At 28.9% G+C, this 22,237-nt stretch overlaps 1 protein-coding gene across 1 annotated transcript in view; it reads right to left on the bottom strand.

Moving 5' to 3' along the window:
• Window positions 1–12,679, bottom strand: part of LOC126551745 (uncharacterized) — a 91,204-nt gene extending 78,525 nt beyond the window's left edge. The window contains exon 1 of the mRNA XM_050205823.1: window positions 12,424–12,679. Coding sequence (XP_050061780.1) covers window positions 12,424–12,583 — 160 coding nt within the window. The 5' untranslated portion in view covers window positions 12,584–12,679. The remainder of the gene's footprint in view (window positions 1–12,423) is intronic.
• Between the last annotated feature and the right edge of the window lie 9,558 nt (window positions 12,680–22,237).

Consider the following 22,237-nt stretch of genomic DNA (forward strand, 5'->3'; position numbering starts at 1 on the left):
ATTTCAAATTAAATTTGTTGTCTAGAATAATAAACTTACAAATAAACATATTATATATTATATAACGATGGTCAAAAGGCCAAGTGTCGTAATCTACAAAAACATAATTTTACAATAGACACTTTAAACGTTTTATTTACCTACATAAACATTTTTGATCGTACTAGATAATTAATTATTTTTTTTTTCGATATCCGAGAATCAGTTTTCTTAAGAATTGAAAATAGATATTTTTATAGTTAATTTAGTTTTATTTATGGCCTAGTCGAGGGTTACAGCAGTTGACCACATAATATTTATAAAACGAAACCGATAAACTAGTGAATAATGTAAATTAAAATGTAATAACAATATTATTTTAATACAGATATTCAATATGCTTATTACCTACTATTTATAATAATATTAATAATATTAGAACAACCAACAACAGTGAATTTCAGTTTTCTTGTCATTTATGTGTTTATTACTTGCTGTAATGTGAGTTGTAAATCACAATTTGTGATTAGTATTTAAGCAGCAGTTATAGCGGCACTAAATTTAAAATTAACGCGGATGTAAAACGTGTATTGAAGGTTGAATTCAGATTCAAATCAAACAATGGCACACGTAAGTAAAAATATTATTTTAAAGGTAACACTTTTTGATAACAATTAATTTTAATGAGTTAAAAGTTAAAACAATTTTATTTAGTCAAGCTCTGAATTTATATTCAATATGAAGTTTATAATTTGTATTATGTTAGAGAATACATTATTTTCCGAGGATGAAAAATAATATCATATGTGAAGGAGAAAATCTCAAAACAATTTTAAAATATAGAGAAAATTTAAAAAATGGATTAACTACCGATTTTTTATAAAACGGAACCAGTTGCTCCAAAGCAGTGTTTCTTAAAGTGTGTTTTGCAGAACCTTGGGTTTCCGCGAAAATCACTTCAGGGTTCCACGAAACTTAAGCGCTTTTTTCAAAATTTTCAAGAAAATTATTTTGAAAAATCTAACTAAAAATTAGTAGTGGCTATCGGGAAAAAATGTTTAATGCATTAAAACTATTGAAACAGAGTAGGGGTTCTAATTATCAAACGGTAGTAACTTATTATTGAAAGCCAAATAAAAATAATTCACATTTTTTTTTAAAAAAAACGTAGGGGTTCCTCGATAGAAGTAGACAAAATAGGGTTCTACGGATAACATAAGAAAAAAGAGTATGTGAAAGAACGAGTGTTTCGAAATATTTTCAATACCAAGTTTAATATTGGAAAACACACCCCTAAAAAATATAAATGTAGAACTTGTGAATATATGAAAATAAAACTGAAGAAAAATCAAAATTTCAAAAACATTTAAAATATGCCGAAAGTTCTAAAAATACACATTTAGAAGATCAAACAAAAGCAAAGATGATCATTCATTTCTATGCACCAGTTTCGATTTACAAAAAGTCCTCAATACGTCTCACGGTAATAGTATATTGTTATACTATTCAAGAAAATATTCTATCTACAATTAATCGTTTTACAAAAGTGGTATACAAAATGGATTGATTTACATTTAAATAATAACAATTTACAACCAAAAAAAGGTGATATAATTATGACAAATTATATAAAATTCTACCATTATTGTTTAGATTGTCTCAGACATTTTCTGACTGTTATTCACTGCATAAAAATGTTGTCGTAGACGAATCTATGGTTAAATTTAAAGGCAGATCTACGATCAAATAAAATATGAGACATAAACCAATCATGAAGGGTTTTAAAATTTAGATGCTATGTGATTTTTTATCATACAAAAAACGTTTTTTATTTTATTTTTTAAATTTTTTTTATTTAAATTAATATCAAATGATTAGTGGGCCTCACTGAGAAAAACTCGTGTGGAGGCCCAGGGTTATCTTAGATTACAAATAATTCTTATTGTTTTAAGGTACATATTACATTTTTAAAAAACAAATAAGGGGTTTTTCATAAATAAATCACATAGATAATTCCAGTAATATTACAGGCGTTAATTAGTATGTTATGTGCAATTTTTTATACAGTTTTAAGTTTTACACACATATTCATATCTTAGCCAGTGGTTAATTTTTTTTTTTTTTTGAAGGTAGGTAGCGGTAAATTAACCATATAATTAGGCATCAAGTTAAGTATCTGTGTTACCAAAAAATAGTAAACTTTTCGGCAACTACTTTTTGAGGGCCAATCTAAGAAGAATTTACTAGCTGCGCATATCTGGTGTTGATCCCATGGTTTATAAACTGATTATGTTTTTTTAGATATATAGTAATTGTTTTTAGGTATAAGAGTTATATATTGAGAACATTAAATGTCTTCGAATAGTATTTCAGTTTGATAATTCCAATTTTTTTTATTTGCGACCCTGAGTATAGTGTTTTAGCTTTTTTGCAGCGGTAAAAAGGCATTGTTATAGGCACCACCTCATCCGATTATGCCTTACGATACTATTGACTCGATTAATGTTAGGTATATAATTCTGATGTCTTCAAAAGGAAAATTTTCACGTAATTCTTTCATTTTGTACATCATTTTTTTTAGTTTATTTGTGACGGATGTAATCTGGTTTACCCATTTCATATCAGAGCACATTTCTATGCCTAAATACAGTTTTTGACAGTGTTAACCGAGTTTCAATCACAACTTTCCAGTGTAATACAGTTGGATTCGTGGACTTTTATTTTGTGTATGGTGGGTCAAGTTTGTTCATACAGTGAGTGGAGTAAGATGGTTGATTTATTGGGATTTAGAAATAAACTGTTATCGTTTAACCAATTATGGATAGATTTAAGATAGATTTCAATATTTTATAGTACTTCATTCCAAGAACTACCAATACAGATCAGTACGGTGTCGTCTGCACAACACACTATTTTGCTATTTAACTTAAGCGATTTTATATCGTTTAAGTGTATGTTAAAGAGAACTGGAGATAATGTAGTACCTTGAGGTACACCACATTTTATAATATTTTCATTAGAAATAGTACTGTTTATTTTTACCTTCTGTTTTCTAGATCGGATTTAATGAGTGATAAGGCCGATCCAGTTATGCCTATATTCTGTGTTTTACTAAGAAGTTTATTGTGATCCACTGTATTGAAAGCTTTTGCAAGATCTAAATAAATTGTAGTACATTTTTTTTCTTCATCGAGTGCAGTATAGATAAGTTTTGTGACATTAGCTATGGCTTGGTCCGTGCTTCTATGAGGTCTAAAACCGCATTGATATTCAAAAAGAAGATTGTTTGATTCTAAGAAGTATATGAGTTTTGTTTTTATGATTTTTTTCAAATATTTTAGCTGTGTTTGAAATAACTGATATCGGACGAACATTTTCGAGAGCTGAAATGGGACCTTTCTTATATATTGGGGTTATTATAGCTATTTTAAAGGCATCTGGTACTTTATTTTGTGATATGCATAGATTAAAAAATAAGACTTAATGGTTTACAAAAAGTTAAACTATGTATTTTAGTAAATCAGAGTATATCTTATCAAGACCGGGCGAAGATCCGTTTTTTAATTTAGAAATAGCTTCAAAAATTGCTTTATAAGTGATTGGGTTAAATTTATTAAAGTAAAACTTGTTTTGCCAATTATTTTTGAAATTTTTAGTGCAATTTTAGATATTTTTTACGGTTTTTTAGTGATGTAATTAAGTCGGTGGCTACATTTGTAAAATACTTATTAAATATTTCAGCCAAAACATGTACGGGATTTTCATAAATATAATCATTTTTGTTTTTAGAGTTAATTAATAATTCTTTCAAGATTTCCTATTTCTTTCTAAGATATTATTAATAGACTGCCATTTAAGTTTTGTGTTATTTCCAGCTTTTAGAAATTCTGTTTTGTAGTAAAGGACCTTAGTATTTTTTATTATTTTTGTAATTTTGTTTCTAAATTTTACATAGTAATCTTTTAGTTTTTAACTGAGTGAGTGTTTCTTAACTTGTAAATGGAGACGGTCTCTTTTTCTTATTGAATTAATAATCGCGGTAGTGGCCCACGGTTTCAATTTTTTGGTTTTTGAGGAGATGGATATTTTAGTCGAGGCTTGGTTTTTTAGGTTATTTAACGTACTAGTGAAATATTGAGTGGCTTTATTTACATTTAAAAACATGAATCCACTATTCAAGCATTTCTGACCAATTTTGGTTTACAATTGAGTTTGATAGTTTTTGGTCATCAGTTTTTAATATTTTAAGTGGTTTTGGCATATTATTTATTTTATCTGATATATTGCCTAAATTAAATATTGTAGGGTATTGGTCCGTAATGTTAGAAAGTACAATTATTGGTACTATGTTAGCGTGGGACTTTGTTTTAATAAAAATATGACCTATACAGGTATTTAAAATAGGCCTAGTGATGGTATTGCTAAGCGATGAAAACCCGAACTGTGCATTGCCAGTAGATACTCTTCTCGTATTTTAAAATGCTTGTCAATACTTAAGTCACCTAATAACATTTTGTAACTAGCTGTTTTGAAAGTGGATTTTATAAGTATTATATCATTAAGCTCGAATAAAGTTATGTCTGTGTTACTATTAGGTAATCTATAAATCGCGTAAATTAAGAAGTCAATTTTTAACATCTTAAAAGTAATCTCTAGAGCAGTTAAAGCTTATGTATTGGTTTCGGTAACAATGATATCACAAAATGTGTCTTTTAAATAGACTACAACACCATCATTTTAATTTTTATTGTCTGTGGTAGAATATGTTGTATAGTCGTTTATTGAGAAGTTATTAATTGATATGTTGTCTAAACTTAACCATGCTTCAGTTAAAGCGATCACTTCAATTTTGGTTTCAATGTTGTCAAGATTAATTTATAGTTCATCGAAGTGTTTTTTAATACTACAGAAGTTTGTTGTCAATATATTGAGTGTGTTTTTTTTTTGTATAATAAGGTTAACGGTATTTGCGTTTTTATGTACAAATGCGCAATTAGTATTATTACTCATTATAAAATGGTGTAGGGTATAATAAGTATAATATAAAATTTGTTATTTAAAACGTAAAACTGATCGTAGAGCCAATTAGTATTTTGGAAACGCAGATAGCGATGTCGTTCAAATAATGATTTGATAGAATGTAATATAATCTGAATAAGTGTACTTTGTAATTCTGGGATCGATATAAATTTGGTGTTTACAGATAAATCCATTAAGGCTTTTATTAAATAATAACAATTGATAAATTGTTTAGCATTAATATAATGATTATAAAAAGTTTGGTACACAATAATAATGATAGGTAATTTAATGAGATAAGGGAAAATTATATGGTATATTATTAGCGTAAGAGTTACAATTTGAGGAAAAAAATATGCATAAAATAATATAGTAAAATAATAATACATATGTAAGATTAGTAATTACGAATTTTTGTTTTAGGAGTATAAATCATGAAATTGTCCTTTAATGTTTTGAATTGTGTCCTCGCTGTTGACACGTATTATCTTCTCTGTTTCGTTTTAGCGTAAGAAGATTATGGCTTTTTTTGTCCATACAAATTGAAAGTTTAGTTGTTTCTTTATGTCTCTGGCTTCTTTAAATAATTTTTTTCCCTTGGTTGTTAAGTTATATTTAATATATATTGGCACATCCGGTTGGATGTCAATATATTTACTAGAGAAATTCCTAAATATTTTTCGAGCTTTGAGAAAATCAACTTTAACTTGATGGTTACTAAAGCTGACTAGGATTCTTCTAGGGCTAATTATAGTTAAAACCAATTCTATGACAATTATTAATCATAGAATCATTTATGTTTACGTTTAGCTGTTTATCAATATTTTGAATAAGTATTGCGCAGTTTTCATTTTTATTTTCGGGGACATCATCAATGATAATGTCGTTGGTGATTTTGCGACGTTCTATGGATTCAATCTTATTTTCCAATTGAGATATGTGTGTCTTCAGTGTTAGGTTTTCTGTGATAATTTTATCAATAGCGTTGAATTTAGTATTCAGAATTTCAAAAATTTTGGCTGTATCGAACTTGTAATTTTGAAAGCAATCCCTGAGTTGTAAAATAATTTCTTTGATCTCAAGTTACTTTCTAAGATGGTTGAATTTTCGAGTCTAAGAGAGGCTCTTTTGGCGCTAGTGCATTTGCTGCATCGCCATATGTTATTGGCTTCTTTTAAGTAGTCGATATCCTCTTTAGTGAGTCTTTGGAATTTTGCGTGCCATACAAGTCACAACCAATGCATGTTACGGAGGACACATTAATAATATCAATGGAACAGTATTGCATACGGGCATCTTAAATAGACGGAGAAAGAGTAAAATAAATATAAAGTACGTAAAAATAAATGGTATATCGATATACACTGGAATATCGGTAACATATTTAGAAATAGCGATAAGCGACCGACGAAAAACGTAATACCAATAATACGTTATATATATAGTTAACAAATAATTAAGTCTATGAATTGAAATGAATCAATTATTTCTGAATGTATACCATCTATAACAGCCCTAGAAAAATATTTAAACTTTTTTACTCCAAGTTTAGAAATTATAAAATTACTAAAAGAAATTCTAATCAAAAAATTACAACTTCAATTAGATAGTTTGAATTTCAAAAATCGACCAAACTATTTAATTGCAACATTTGTCGATCCACGTTTTAAAACTAGTCTTTAAAAGCAAAGATTCTGCTGACAACACAAAACATATTATCTAAGAGAAAATTGAAAAGAAGAAAACAAAAATAATTATTTCAGAAGCTGAACAAACTAATACTGACAAAGAAAATTCTCTTGAAGATTCAAATATAAACATTATAAACCCAGAAAATAATGAAGTTAATTCATCAACTAAAAAAAAATCAATTTGGGACGGTTCAGATGAAATTACTCAAATTCTTCAAACTGAAGAAAATGAACAATCTGATGGTGTTAGAAATCACCGTTTAACACATTTTTTAACAGTTCATTTTTTTCACAATACTGTAATATTATATAATTATTAACTTAGTACCTATTTATGTTTAACTATGATATTGTCTCTTTTTTTCAAAATAATAATATTTCAACAGTAGGTACCTAAAATAGTATAATATGAGTTATGAACAACACAAATCTATGTATTACTGATTATTTTCTGAAGCTGGTATCATTTATGAAGACAAGAGAAACAGATTGCTACTCAGAAATGCAGAAAAATTGCTTTTTTACATAATAATCTTTAAAACACTCCAAACGAACAATTTAAATTTTGATATAATGTGTATAGTTGTATTGTATAATACTATAATATAGTTAAAGATTTATTTTGTATCTATTAAAATTTATATTTATCATATTATCTGGTCATTGTATTGTATAAATTATATATAGATATATTTTGTACCTCTAATTACAAGTTTGTAAAAAGCTTAATACTTTAAGTTATAGGTAACTTTTAACCAAAACATTTTATAAACTGTTGTTACTTGTTAAATTTTTCTACGATATATTAATATTTTATTGACTCAATTGATACATTTTATAAAATGTTATTAAGTTAAATCAATATTAAGAAAAGCCCTCATATAATTAACTAGTAAATAGTAATATGAAATGATCTCATAATATCTTGTCATTTGTATTCTATTATTTAAAACAATTTTTATTTTATTGATAGTAATAGTTTATATTGTTTATAAACCGTTTAAAATTATAATAAATACATTTACCATTTGTTTTTAAATAAAATTATGTTTGAAAAATACATATTGCTGTACATCATTAATCTTTATATCTTATACTTAATTTAATTTATTAATCTATTTATTTTTTTCCTTATTTAATTATATGAATATCTTATTATAAACTATATATTTTAATATTTTTTATCATTCTATCGGTAATTATATTATTTTTAACTATCTATTTTGTCATGATGTTATTTTTTAGTATCAATATTTTGTTAAATATTCTACACTAAATAACACCAATTATTCTGCACCGGATAAAACCGAATATTTGACTCCGGATCCTGAATAATATTAATTTATGAAACATTCGTTATGTTTAGGTGTTGAAAACAAAATATTCGGTATTTGGTTTTTCCAATTTAAGAAGTTCAGCACATCACTAAAATTTATTTACTATTTACCATACAGTACGTGACAAACTGAACAAACGAGAAAAAGATGTCAAGAAATGATTAAAAAAGTAGCTTGGTATTTTTAAATCATGCAATATCATTATCTTAAATACATCGACAAATAAATCCATAAATTAGAACAGACCTTTTTTATATATTCATTTTGTGACGACGTTATTTAACTTTTTTCCAATTTCGTTTTACAGAGTTGTTCCAAATACCTTCCTAAGTATCACCACGTTGCCCAATTTTCAAAAGTTTGATTTTAAAGGGTTGAAATCGGTTAAAATAAATTTAAAAAAAATAATGCAAATAAATTAAATTCAAATAAAATAATTCAAAAACGAAATACGGTAACTACGGTTTATGTATCGGTTAGGTTAGGTTTTTATATCGGTTCATGGGAATAAAATATCTATCGGTTTTGTACCGGTAGTATATATCGGGATGTCGGAAAAAATGTTATGGGCCCAGCTCTAATGAATTGTTCCGAGGCGTTTCGTCACAACACTACTACAGTTATATTTGTCTACTGACTGTTGTACGTAGGGTTGCCAACCATCCTACATTGGAAAGGACTGCCTACATTTGTTTGATTTGTCCTACGTCCAAAAATGCTATAAACTTTTTGCAGGACAATCCTACATTTTACAAAAATACCTATTTATAGATATTCTTTTAATTTTATCAATATGTTATTTACTAATTCTACCTATATAATACTACAGTGACGTTCTAGACATTATTATTATTATTAATATTGAAGTTTATAATATTATCTTATTAATAGAATTTAAAATATTATACGTAATCCACGTGACGTAATCTGCAAATTTCAGATAGTACTATCTTAAATCGCTGAAATCTTTGTGCGTCCCTCCAAAATGTCATTGATAATAAAGATCTTTATGTATGTACAATGTAGAAATGTAGTTATCACTTATCAACAAAATTTTATCGTCTTTTTATCATTATTTTATTTTACAACAACACAACATGAACAGACAAACCACTTTAGATTCAGACTCAGATCAGTCAGACCCAGATCATTGTGATACAAATAAAACTCCTCCAAAAAAAATTCGTCGATTGTGCACCTACAACAAGAATTGGGAGGAACAAAACACATGGTTAAGAAAAAATGATGATTTTAATGCAGAATGTAAACTTTGTATGAATTGTTTTAATATTTCTATTGGAGGATATAACTCAGTGGTATGTCACTCAACTTAAAAAAAAACACCAAACAAAGTTTAAAGCATGCAAAATAAGTAATGTAGTCAATAAATATTTTGTTGTTAAAAATTCGTCTGAGGAAGAACTTATTGTAGCTGCTGAAATAACTAAAATTTACCATACTGTTAAACATAATCAGTCATATAACTCTTTAAATTGTAGGTTTAAGTTAGATAAGTTTTTTTTTGAAGACTCAAAACTTGCGGGTAAAATAAGTTGTGGTAGAACAAAATGTGAAGCTATAGCACAGAATGTTTTAGCTCCCAGGTCGTTATTCCATTTATTTCGAAAACTTAAAAATCACAATCCTTTATTATTTTATTCCATATAAACTGATGCTTCTAATAAAAAAAATATCATATGCATACAGATTTTTACTAAAGAGGAAGGCCAACAAAATTATGTTATAGATTCTAATGAAACAGCTGATGGTATGTATAAGATGATTGACCATATTTTTATTAATACTGAACTAGATTGGGAACAAGTTAGTGGTTTTAGTGGAGATAACTGCAGTGCAAATTTTGGTCTACATCATTCACTATTTGCCAATGTTAAAGCCAAAACTCCAAATATAATAAAAAGTAATTGTCATTCGCATATACTTCACAACTGTGTTAAATAAGCTATGGATTATTTAGATATTGATGTTGAAAATTTAATATTAAAAATGTATTCCCATTTTTCTATTTCTGCTAAAATAAGAAAAACTTTAAAAGAATTTCATAATTTTGTTGAAATAGAATAGAAAGAATTAATAAAACATGTTGGTACTAGGTGGTTATCGTTACTTCTATGTGTAGACAGAATATTGTGTAACTATCAAGCTTTGATAAGTAATTTAGTATAATATAAAATAGTTAACTATTTAGATAAGTCTTGGTTTAGTCTGTCCAAAACAAATGCAATCATTACTTAAAATTAATGAAGAAAGTCATGTCGTTAGTGAGGAAATAGAAATATATTTACTTTTTTATAATAATATTCTTCCTATATTTAATAATTCTGTGAAAAAAATTGAAAACAATTCTACTACTGTAATTGAATTATTTAGTATTATTTTGAATCTTAAAACTAGTCTTTTAAATATAAAAATCGAACAATATTTTGATTTTTTAACAAATCAAAAACAGAACAATTTACAAGATAAGAATTTGAAAAGTACTATAACAAGAAGTTTAAATTTATTTTATGACGAAGCACTTAAATATTTAAATAATCATTTTGATTTTGATGAACTTTTTGATGAAATAGCGACTGTACAATCAGTTTTTAAACAATTTAATAAGACAAACGACTGGGAAAATGCAAAAACTATTCCAGAAAAATGGCAATTTATTTTTCAGAAAGATATTGAATTACCCAACATGTTTTTATTCATTTCATTTTTATTAACACTACCATCAAGTAGTGCATTTACTGAAAAAGTATTTTCTGTAATGAATATTAAATGGAGAGATGAGAGGAATAGGTGTTCAACAGCTCTTAGAAGAGCTGAACTATTGATTTATTTCAATTATAAAGAAGACTGTCTTGAATTTTCCAAGTCTGTTAAAAATAACAACGATTTAATTAAGTTGGCGAAAAACCAAAATAAATACTCATTTAAATGATAATTTTTATTAGTACTGTTGTTTGTTAAAAGTCATGTTTATTATTTTTTATTTTATTAGTTCTCAATAGTTGCATAGTTATTATGTTCATAATGTTAAAATACCTAATTAAATTTCTGTGATAAAATTTCTAAGTCGGTTATAAGAATAAAATTATTATTATTTTTTAGTTAACTTGTTAAAAATTTGTTAAATTTCCAGTTTTGATCAATTATGTACATTTAAGATTTTATAAGATGGTGAACATTCAAGTGTTATAATTATGTCATTTATTAATTATTATATTGTTAATTTTTAAAATTATTTTCCAATACATTGTTATTTTAAATATTTAATATGTATTTACAATTAATTTTCATGATAAGTATTGAGTATATCATTAAATGATAGTATACTGTACGTTGAATTCTTTAAGTCAAAAGTATCAATAAACTAATATAATAAAAGCCATATAAATACAATTTATTAGATGTTTTTTTTTGTTATTAAAATATAGCCCCTCTCCCCCCCCCCAACCGGCCGTATTGTTTATACATATAACCAATATAAATGAGTAAAATGACTATAGCAGTGGTCTTTTTATTTTCTACATTGCTCCCTCCCCTTAACCCATTTCAAAATCATGGCTAAGCCACTAAACTATGGTATTAATTGGATACTAAAAAAATGGTCCTACATCAAACAATTTGAAAGTTGGCAACCCTAGTTGTACGTATCATAGCCCTTATTATGACGTAACAATACAAAATTCGTATTTTAACGACGATGTTATTAATGCATTTTTAGACATCATAAAATGACAAACATCGTTTATTCCACAGAATGTTTGTATAGATAATGGTTCTATTGGAATTGATGCTATTGGGCATGGGCTTTATGTGTATTATCGTAATGAAACTAAGTGTGTTAAGGTATAAGATAGTTTATAAAATGCGTGTAATGATAAAGTTTGAATCATATTATAGAATTGGCATTTTTAACGGTTAACGAAGTGCACGGGAACAGCTAGTATAATATAAAATATATATATTTTAAATTTCAAATACTATTGTTTAGAACAAATATTTAAAAAATATACCTAACTTAAAAGCAAAATAAAGTATCCAAAGTACCAAAAAAAGCATAAACATTTATGAAAAACGCAAAAAAAAACAAAAAAATGCAAAATAAAATGTAGTGCATTTTATTCTAAGTAGTATACATCGAATTTATAGCTGACAAAGATTGCTTTAGAACAATAGGAAAAAAAGCAAATGCCTTCTAAATCCGTATTGTATTATTAACTACCTTATATCATATATCGGTTCCCAGATTCTCAAATTATTACTCACATTTATAATACAAATAATTTCTAAATTATGAAAACTTTATTTAAGTCATCATAGGAGATTAAGCATGTTTTTTGCATTAATTTTGTTACCTATAAAAAACACAAAAATTGTATTACCTTTACAAAAACAAGGGTGTATTAATTGTTCACAACTTCCTCCAGAATAACATATTTTGCAAAATGCTATTGACGATTTTTGATCTAATGATATGACTTCTATACTTGTTGTATTATCTGATTCTATGATTGCAGGGAGTTGTGTTACTGATTTCAACATCTTCTCAAGAACTTTAACTAAATAAAATCAAATCTGATAAATTGTTTAAAATTGAATAAAGGCAATGCATATTTTAACTCTAAAATAAACAAACAATTTTCCCTACATAGTTACGTTGTCAAACAAAAAATATACACAATTTGAGTAAAGAAAGAGGACTATAAAATATGAATAATAAATATGTTTTATAAAATGCATACAGTCTGGTTGACTTATTGGTACTATTGACATTTTTTTGCAATTCTTTTTTAGAAAATTATAGTTTTCTTTAGATTAGGTACACAATAAACATACAACATTAAAATAATCTATATTTGCTCAAAATGTGAGATGTGTACTGATTTCTCAATAATTCAATTGCTAAAATATAAACTCTTAACCTAACTAATATAAGTATCAAAAAGTATTTTTTTTTATTTATTTTATTGGAAATTATTATACACGTGTATAATAGCACGTGACCGATTGTATGCGTTATCGGCTGTACGATCAGTGATCACAACCAAAAAATAGCGGCTCATAGTCATACGCTTTGCATAACGCGGGTTATCATCGTCGTCGCCGCGAACTGGCTTTTGTCGCCAAAACATTTTATTTTTATGTTGTCTTTCGGGCTGGAAAGCGGGTAACGTGCAATTTGACCGTTGCCTTATTTTTCTAAGCCGTTCTTATATGTCATCGGACGGAATTTAGATGAGCGGAGTCGAATTGTCGCTTTCGTCACTTTAATTTTTTTAGCTGGCAAACTTGCTGTGCTTTTTTCTTATTATTATCATTGACGTTGTACTATTGTACCATTCGATTCATAGTATGATTGCCGTTGTGACCACATGGTTTGTGCGTTTCTTCAAAACGTGAGTGATTTTTGGACGTTGTGTGCAGTGTGCGAGGTTGAGACCCGGTGACCTGTTCTTTGTACGTTACTCCCGTCCGTGTAGTCTCCAACTTTCCACATTTTGTCATCATCGATTATTTGATCCAGACTTATGAGTTACTGTGCTACTATGTCACGCGCTCTCCTTCATATGCCAGTCTTTATCTCAAGTTATTACTCGGAAGTCGGGTTTTGAGAACAGTCCTTATCACTAACCAACGCATTTGATCGCATTTCGATTAGGTGATATTATTATCAATTGTACTATAGCAATACGGTCGGTATCACCACTCGCTATCATGAGAACAGCCCTAGTGGGCTGCCTTATTATTTTATATTGTATTACTAGATGAAACTCGATTCCGGATTTGTGGAAGCCGCCTTCCGAGGAGGTCTAGTGAACATTTTACCAAAAATTTAGTTCGAAATGGTGATCGGATGTCTTAAAAACCCAGTCAGGTGTTCAGTGATTTGTACTAACAAAAAAATTCTCCTGTCATTCTGTGTGATATGCCATAAACGAAGAATGCTGGAGAAACAATCGTATTTTTCAATGCACATCGTAATCCGAAGATTACAGTAGGTAGTATCGTTGTCCAGTTTGACCTAGAATGAGCTTTAATGGAGTGCTTTAGTGATCGATGAAACCTTTCAACTTTTAAATTCGACTGCAGATGGTAAGGTGTGATACGTGTCCTATTAATTTCTAAATAGTTGATAAATGAAGTAAACATAACGAAACAAACTAACGACTTTGATCTATGATGATCTTCTCTGGTACACCAAATCTTGCAATCCAACCGCTGAAAAAAACTTCAGCGACAGTGTCTGTTTTCATATATGGTATTGGAAATTCTTCAGGTCATGAGGTGCATCTGTCAATGCAAGTTAGACGATATAAGTTACCATTGCTTGATGATAATGGACCTATTAAATCAATATGAACCTGTTGAAATCTGGTGAGTGGTAATTCAAAATATTGCAGTGGACTTTTTATATGTCTTGTAACTTTCGCTCATTAGTATTAATGCACTGAATTGTCCACTTTTTGCAATCTTTCTTAATCCCAGACAAAACGAACCTTTGTGTTACTAATTAAGTTATTCCTCGTTGTCTAGAATGAGCTATTTAATGTATAATCTTGAAAACAGCAAGTCTAAAGTTCTTTGGCACATACGGTTGTATTAGACATTATTTTTTTTTGCTGCAACTAAAAAGCCTCGTCGAGGGTTCCATTCCGTTTTATCCGTTGGGTTTCGTGTACTATGCCATGTTCGTCTCGCTCGACGTTTATGTTGGACTAATTTTCTTATTTATAGTGGGTAAGTTAACTTGTAATTATCATTGATAGCTACCGGAGTCGCTATTTCCGCCGCCTTAACAATGTCATCGGTTATTTTTTTTACTGCAATTTTAATATCTGCTATTGTTCTTAGTCGAGTTGAAAGTATTATGTTTTCTTCAAGGGTATTTCTGAATAGGTCCCAATTTGTTTTTTGTTGTTATAGACATTTTTTTTTTGTTTCACTATCACATCAGACCTTAGTGAGAGAAGCACAGGAATGTGATCTGATGTAAGTTCTAATAGTCCTTCAATTTCCGTATAATTTGATGAAATTCCTTTCATTATATAAAAGTCAATAAGATCAGGTAATTTATTTGGATCAGTCGGTCAGTATGTTAGTTTTCTAGTTGAAATTAATTGTGCTTTAATTGTATTCGCTGCTTTGAACAATTCCCGCCTTTTGGTGGTAATCAATCTCGATCCCCAAAAGGTGTGTTTTGCATTATAGTCTTCTCCAGCAATGAATCTGCTACCGAGTGTCTGGAAGAATTCAATAAACTTTTTGTCATTTACTTTATGTCTTGGTGGACAATAAATAGCAGAGATAGTTAGATCGTTGTTGCCATCATTAATATGGACACTAGTTGCCTGTAAATGTTCTTGAGGATGTTTATCAAGTTCATAATGTTTAATTATTTCTTTTATTATTACTGCAGTTCCTCCTTAAGAACGATTGCTTGGATGTTCTGTTGTATATATTCGATAACCAAGTAATTTTAGAGTAGTCCACCTTGTGAAGTGGGTTTCTGAAATTAAAGGTATGTCAATTTTTTCGTCATTCATAAGATGCTCGAGTTCTTGTTTTCGTTGATCAAGCCCGTTAGCATTCCATGTTATGATTCGAAGCGTTCTACTCATTTCTTTTTCTTTTGCGCTTTGGTTTTCGGCTGGCTATTTTCAAGCCTGTCCTATCTCTCATTTAATTTTGTGAATGCTGTCATAACGTCAGATAGCGACGGTGCATTTTTTTTTTTTTTTTGTTGTGTATGGGTTTGAGTCAGAGGACTCTTTTTATTTTTATTTGAAGGACTAGCCATCTGTGAAAATGAAACTTCTTGAGTGACTGGTTTACCAGACGTTTGTTGTATTCTTTGTACTGCTGTAGTTTTTTTAGGGTGAGCTTTTTCTATTGCATTTTTATAAGTGATGCATCCTTTCCAATTAGCAGTATGTCCTTCACCACATTTTGCGCATTTCGCCTTTGATTTCTTAAACTTAGGGCAATTTAGTGAAGAGTGTCCTTCATTACATTTTACACACTTTGGTGTTTTGAAACACCAGTTTTGAGTGTGACCAAATTTTAGGAAATTTTTGCATTGTAGAACTTCTTTATTTTTCCTTGGAGGTTCCACTTTTATTATATGATAGCACAAATTTTTGATTGTTAAAAATAAATAAGGTTAATACTAGTCCTTTTAGACCACAAAAAAATGGAGGTCTCGAAAGATCACATAGAACTTTGAACGAGTACTTAAGACATTATGTGGATAAGAATTTGAATAATTGGGATCATTTGTTATCATATGCATTTTTTGTATATAATTCAACGGTACATACATCAACTAATTTTCAACCATATGCGTTAGTATATGGGCGTACGTTAGAAATACCGATTAAATTAAAATCCGAACCAAAGCCGCAATATAATTATGATGATTATTGATTATTTATATGATTTGAAACAAAGTATGCTAGTGTCGCATAAACTAGCGAGAGAGAAGTTAATTGAACATAAAGTAAAGAGTAAGAAGCGGTATGACAAAAATGAGAATCCTGTAGATATACACGTGAAAGATTTAGTACTTTTAAAAGATAACGCGCAAAAAACAAACTTAATTCACTATGGTTAGGACCATACGAAGTAATTGAAGTAATAGGAGATTAAAATATAGTTATACAACGTGACCAACGAGGCACTACCATACATAAAAATAATGTAAAACGATATTATAATGATAAAGCAAATGATTAATTAAATAACATAACACCTCCCCACAAAAAAAAAGGTTTATGTCTGCAAGACAGAAATCTTTACAATTTTTCTTAAATGCACTCAGTTACACTTATAATTTCAGTTTTACATTGGTAACTTAATAATAATATTAGTTATCAAATTTTAAATCAATTAAGAATACATATACAATATAAAGTATGTTAGTACAGTATATATTATTAATATATATATTTTTTAATATTTAAATCTCCTTCACCTTGATTAATACAATTAAAATAATAAAATTAATTTGTGAATAATTAATTAATATTACACACGAACGTTACGTTCTACCCACATACCAAATTAAATGACTGAATAACTAAACTTAAACATAGGATATAACAGTATTTATATTCTAAAAATGTTTTATTAAATTCTCGTATTGTTGCTTTTTTAACACATAGTTGAATATACACTTGGTATATTCCACATCCAATCTCGGATCATGTGCATACGTAGTCTTATGTTTTTTTATACATATTCTATCATGCGTTTCTACTAAATTCAACAATCTTCCTGTTTTATCAAATTTTCCTATATCTATTTCGAAGATAATCTCCCTATTGCTTAGTTTTTCAAACTGAATAAAAAAATTCTTATTAAAATACTTATCATAACATGTAATGTTTAACATTGGATAATTTAAATTTAATCTTTGTAAAATTGTTTTATCCGAATGCTCATTCCATACTACTATTACATTATTTTCCTTATTCCCTTGTTTGATATAATGATCAATATACTCTCTCGTTAAATTATTTCGTGTTGAATTTAAACTTTGTTGTAACTGATCTAAACACGCATCTCGTAACTCTGTTTTGCACACAAATATTCTCTTTATCTCTTTAACTGCTACTTGCAACTCTTTCTCAATCATGGGTCTAGCTTTTTCGTCAATTGGTAGCAATAAAGGTCTACCTTCTAACTTACTAACCTCAAATTTTTCCAAGCTATTTGATATAGCACCAGAGATAACTACTATACTCGTTCGTTTTACCATTGAAAATTCAAAGTCCATGATTATGAATTTATGTGTTTCTTTTCTGAATAATATAAACAATTCAATATTAGTTAATTATGTCCTATGTTACATTTTATATATATATTTATTGATTATTATATTATACTTATTTTTATATTATTTGTCATTATTTATTATTTTTTTTTTACGAATAATAATGAATTATTAATGTTAATATTAACGTGGTGATGGTGGTGCGCTAAATGGTACTTCATCATATATTTCTGAGGCAAAATTTCCCTTTCTTACATTTCGTATTTGTGATCTATAATTAGCCAATCTTCTTGGTATATCAATCACTTGGCGATTGCTAACGTATCTACATTTTAATAGTATGTATATAGCTATTATTAATATAATAGATAGTATAGCCAAAATTATTGTAACATACAAAAGATTTGAATGTATGAACTGGTGTTTTTGACTTTGTTCTCTAATAACTTCTTCGTCTATCATTTGCTGAATCTCATCAAGTGATTTTGACACACTGTGCAGATCTGTTAATTGTATTTTTGATGTATTATTCCATACATCGCTCAATTTATATTTATGTATATGTTCAGGTGTTTTATTTAATATATTTTGTATTTTAGTATTAGGTACAAAATCTTTATAATTTGTACTCGAAATATTCTCTATAGGAGTCAACACTGCGTCACGTGTGAATACTTGACAATTTATGTCAATTTTATTTACTTGACACGATGTACAATTTTTTACGTACTTTTTAATATCATCTTTCATACCTTTCCATCTAAATTGCTTTTATATGCGTTTAATAGTTTTGTTAACACCTAAATGACCTCCTAGTTTAGAATCGTGAAACTGTTTAAATATAGTTACTTTCTCTTCTTCCGTATATTCTACGTTCGCACATACCATAATTTCGATCTTAGTATTACGAAATATGTATGTTAACATTGACCTTATTTTTTCCCACTGTAAATCATCATTCATACCTAGTTTATTCATTGCTATTTTATCTAAATTATTTTCCTCACAAAACTGTTTCAAGTTCACTAACGCTATATACATATTCTCGTACGTTGACCTCTGACGATCTTTATTTTTCGTTACTAGAAATATTATATACCGGTCATTCTGTACTACATACGGCGTATCGCCTATCACTTTACTAACTGGTAAAAATGAAGTAATTCCAAACTTACGCTTTATTTCATAATTTATTCCTGATGTTAAATTATATTGTTTCGCTATTTCTGTCACTATATGATACTCTACTGGCGACTCCAAAAGTGTACCTATAGCTTCTTTTACATTGCTATTGGTAATTAACTGTGTTTCCATTTTTCCAAGAAATACCTCATACGACTCGTTTTTAATTTCTTGTATCGAATACATACGACTTAACGCATCTACGTTAGAATTTTGCACCCCAGGTTTATATCGTATCTCATAATCATATTCTTCAAGTTGTATTCGCCAACGTGCTAACTTCGATAATGGATTTTTTAAATTGAAAAGCCACGTCAAAGGGCGATGATCACTAAGTATTATAAATTCCCTTCCATATAAATATGGTCTAAACTGTTTTACCCCAAAAATTGTAGCTAGACATTCTAACTCGGTGTGGAATAATTATTTTCACTTTTATTCAAAGTCCGTGACGCATAAGAGATTGGTAAGTCTTGACCTATTTCTCCCTGAGAGAATATTGCCCCTAGTGCTTTATTATTCGCGTCCGTAGTTAATATGAAAGTCTTAGTGAAGTCTGGATATTTAAGTATTGGTTCAGAACATAAAGCTGATTTCAATTTATCGAATGATTTTTGACATTCATCACTCCATAAAAATTTAATGTCTTTCTTTAAAAGATTAGTTAAAGGTTTCGCAATTGCACTATATGAATTTATAATTTCCTATAATACCCACTTAAACCTAAAAATGATTTTATATCTTTTACATTAGTTGGTTTTGGAAATTCTAACACAGATTTCTTTCTTTTCATCAGGTTTAATTCCATTTTCTGATATTACGTGTCCCAAATATTACACATTCACGTTTTAAAAATTCACATTTATCTGGTTGTAACTTCAAATTGTTAATTTGTAATCGCTCAAATACTTCTACTAACTTCTCATAATGATCATACAAATTTTTCCCGTAAACAATTATGTCGTCTAAATAAACTAAACATTTTATTCCTATTAAACCAGCTAAAGCTGAGTTCATAACTCTTTGAAAGTTCCAGGACTAGTTTTCATGCCTTGAATCATACGTTTTAAATGCCAATGACCTTGATTGGTTGAAAAGGCTGTTAATTCTCGTGATTCTTTTTCTAATTTGATTTGATAAAACCCACTAGAAAGATCGAGAACAGAAAATAATTGACATTGTCCCAACTGATCCAATATTTCTGTAATATTAGGCAAAGGATGAATTCATTTATGGTGACTTCATTTAATGCTCTAAAGTCTACCACTATTCTAAACTTTTGTTTACCTGAATTGTCAATTTTCTTTCGCACTAGTAAAAGAGGAGAGTTCCAAGGACTCCTTGAACTTTCAATAATATCGTTATCCTCAAGTTTCTTAATTTGCGTATTTATCTCATCTTGTTGTGCATGAGGAAGTCTATAAGGTCTTCGATATATAGGCGGTTGTCGTTTTTTAATCTTATTATATGAGTTCCCTCGTTGGTGAAGGTTAGCATGTCCCCTTCCATATGAAATATTTATTATACTTCTCGCATATTTCATAAATTGATTTTTCCTCATTCTCATCCATATGATCGGTTCTTATTATTTGTCTCAAACGCGTTATACGTTCATAATAATTATTTTTTGTTTCTACCGTATATATCTCATATTCACTATCATAATTTATCTTATTTATATCGGTTACATCTATGTCTTTTATTTCCTCAGATGTATTTAACATACTAACTATTGCTTTCCTTTATTCACAGTAGATTCCGTACTACTGCAATATACGTGTAATGTACGTGGTTGCAATTTAAAAACAACAGAACCGCAATGTTCTTTGTGCAAGGTTGCTTCATCATCTTGAATAATTAACCTATTTTTGGCTACGTCCACCATTACTTTGTTTTTTGTAAAAATTCATGTCCTAATATACCGTCCTTGGTATAGGAAATAACATTCCCACTACATAAAATTCTGTCTATATTTTTGTTATTTATTATAACTGGTATTTTTATTTTGCCTATTGTTTGTATTAACTCCTTATGAATGCCTCTTAAATTAATTTTTTGTGTTTCATCTATATTTAATTGTCCTTGTAAACATTTATCTTAAGTATATTCACCTGACTACCTGTATCTATTAATAAATTTAACTCGTTTGTTTTGCTCGCAGATGATATACATGTTATGTGATTGTTTTCTAAAGCAGCGACGATGTGGTAACATTGTGCATTTCCTCCGCGATTATTTGGTTTATCGAACGAGTACCACGGTCCTCGCCCGACACGTTCACGTTTCCCGAATTGTGGTTTCTATTTTCATTATTACGTTTTTTATAGCATGCACTTATATCATGGCCACTTCGTTTACAATATGCACATGTGGTTGCGCGTGCGTTATAATTTGTTGGTGGTTGAGTAAAACTATTCCGATTATATGGACGATTATTATTACTTGCAGGTTTATTTCTACATTGAGCTGCATAGTGATTACCATCCCAGTTAAAGCATTTAATAGGTGGTCTATTAAAATTATTTTGCTGAGTGTAATTATCTGTCCGTCCTTGATAACTTGGTTTACTAAAGTTGTTCGGTTGGAAATTCCTATTACACCTATTCGTATTATTATTTCTTGTATTATTCACACGTTGGTAATTATTATTATTTTGTCGTGAAGCATTATAATTGTCTTTATTAAAATCGTTCCTGTATCTGTTATTTTCTCTTTCTGAATTATATTCTACTTCTTCTGCTTTTGACAATTGCTTAGCTACCTCTAGTGCACTGTAATTATTGGTGCGCTTACTATCCCGACACGTGTCATGGTCAAAGTAGCATCCGCATTACCCTTGACACGAGGCATGGTCATACTAACTTAGCCTTGTAATCTCGTAGATATCTTATAGATATCTCGTAGCCCATAACAGCACTAATGATGCATTTGAGATGTTATTGCACATTATCAAATTCGTGTCCGAATTTGCAACAACAACTACAAGGACACCTGGTTTCACCCAGAAGGCGACGACTCGACGTAAACAAGAGATGCACCACAATATATAAGGGAGCCCGAAGACCAGCAACGACAGATGTACCAAAGCTATCAACAACTGAGCACTTTCACGTCACTCAGCCACTTATTTTATTTGTTACATGTATTTTGTTTATATGCAATAGACATATTTCGTTATTAAGTTTAACTTTCATTCAAATTAACCATTTGGATTCAAATCTGATACTGGAACGCAACAATGT

This window comes from Aphis gossypii, chromosome X (genome assembly GCF_020184175.1).
Source record: "Aphis gossypii isolate Hap1 chromosome X, ASM2018417v2, whole genome shotgun sequence".
NCBI lineage: Eukaryota > Metazoa > Arthropoda > Insecta > Hemiptera > Aphididae > Aphis > Aphis gossypii.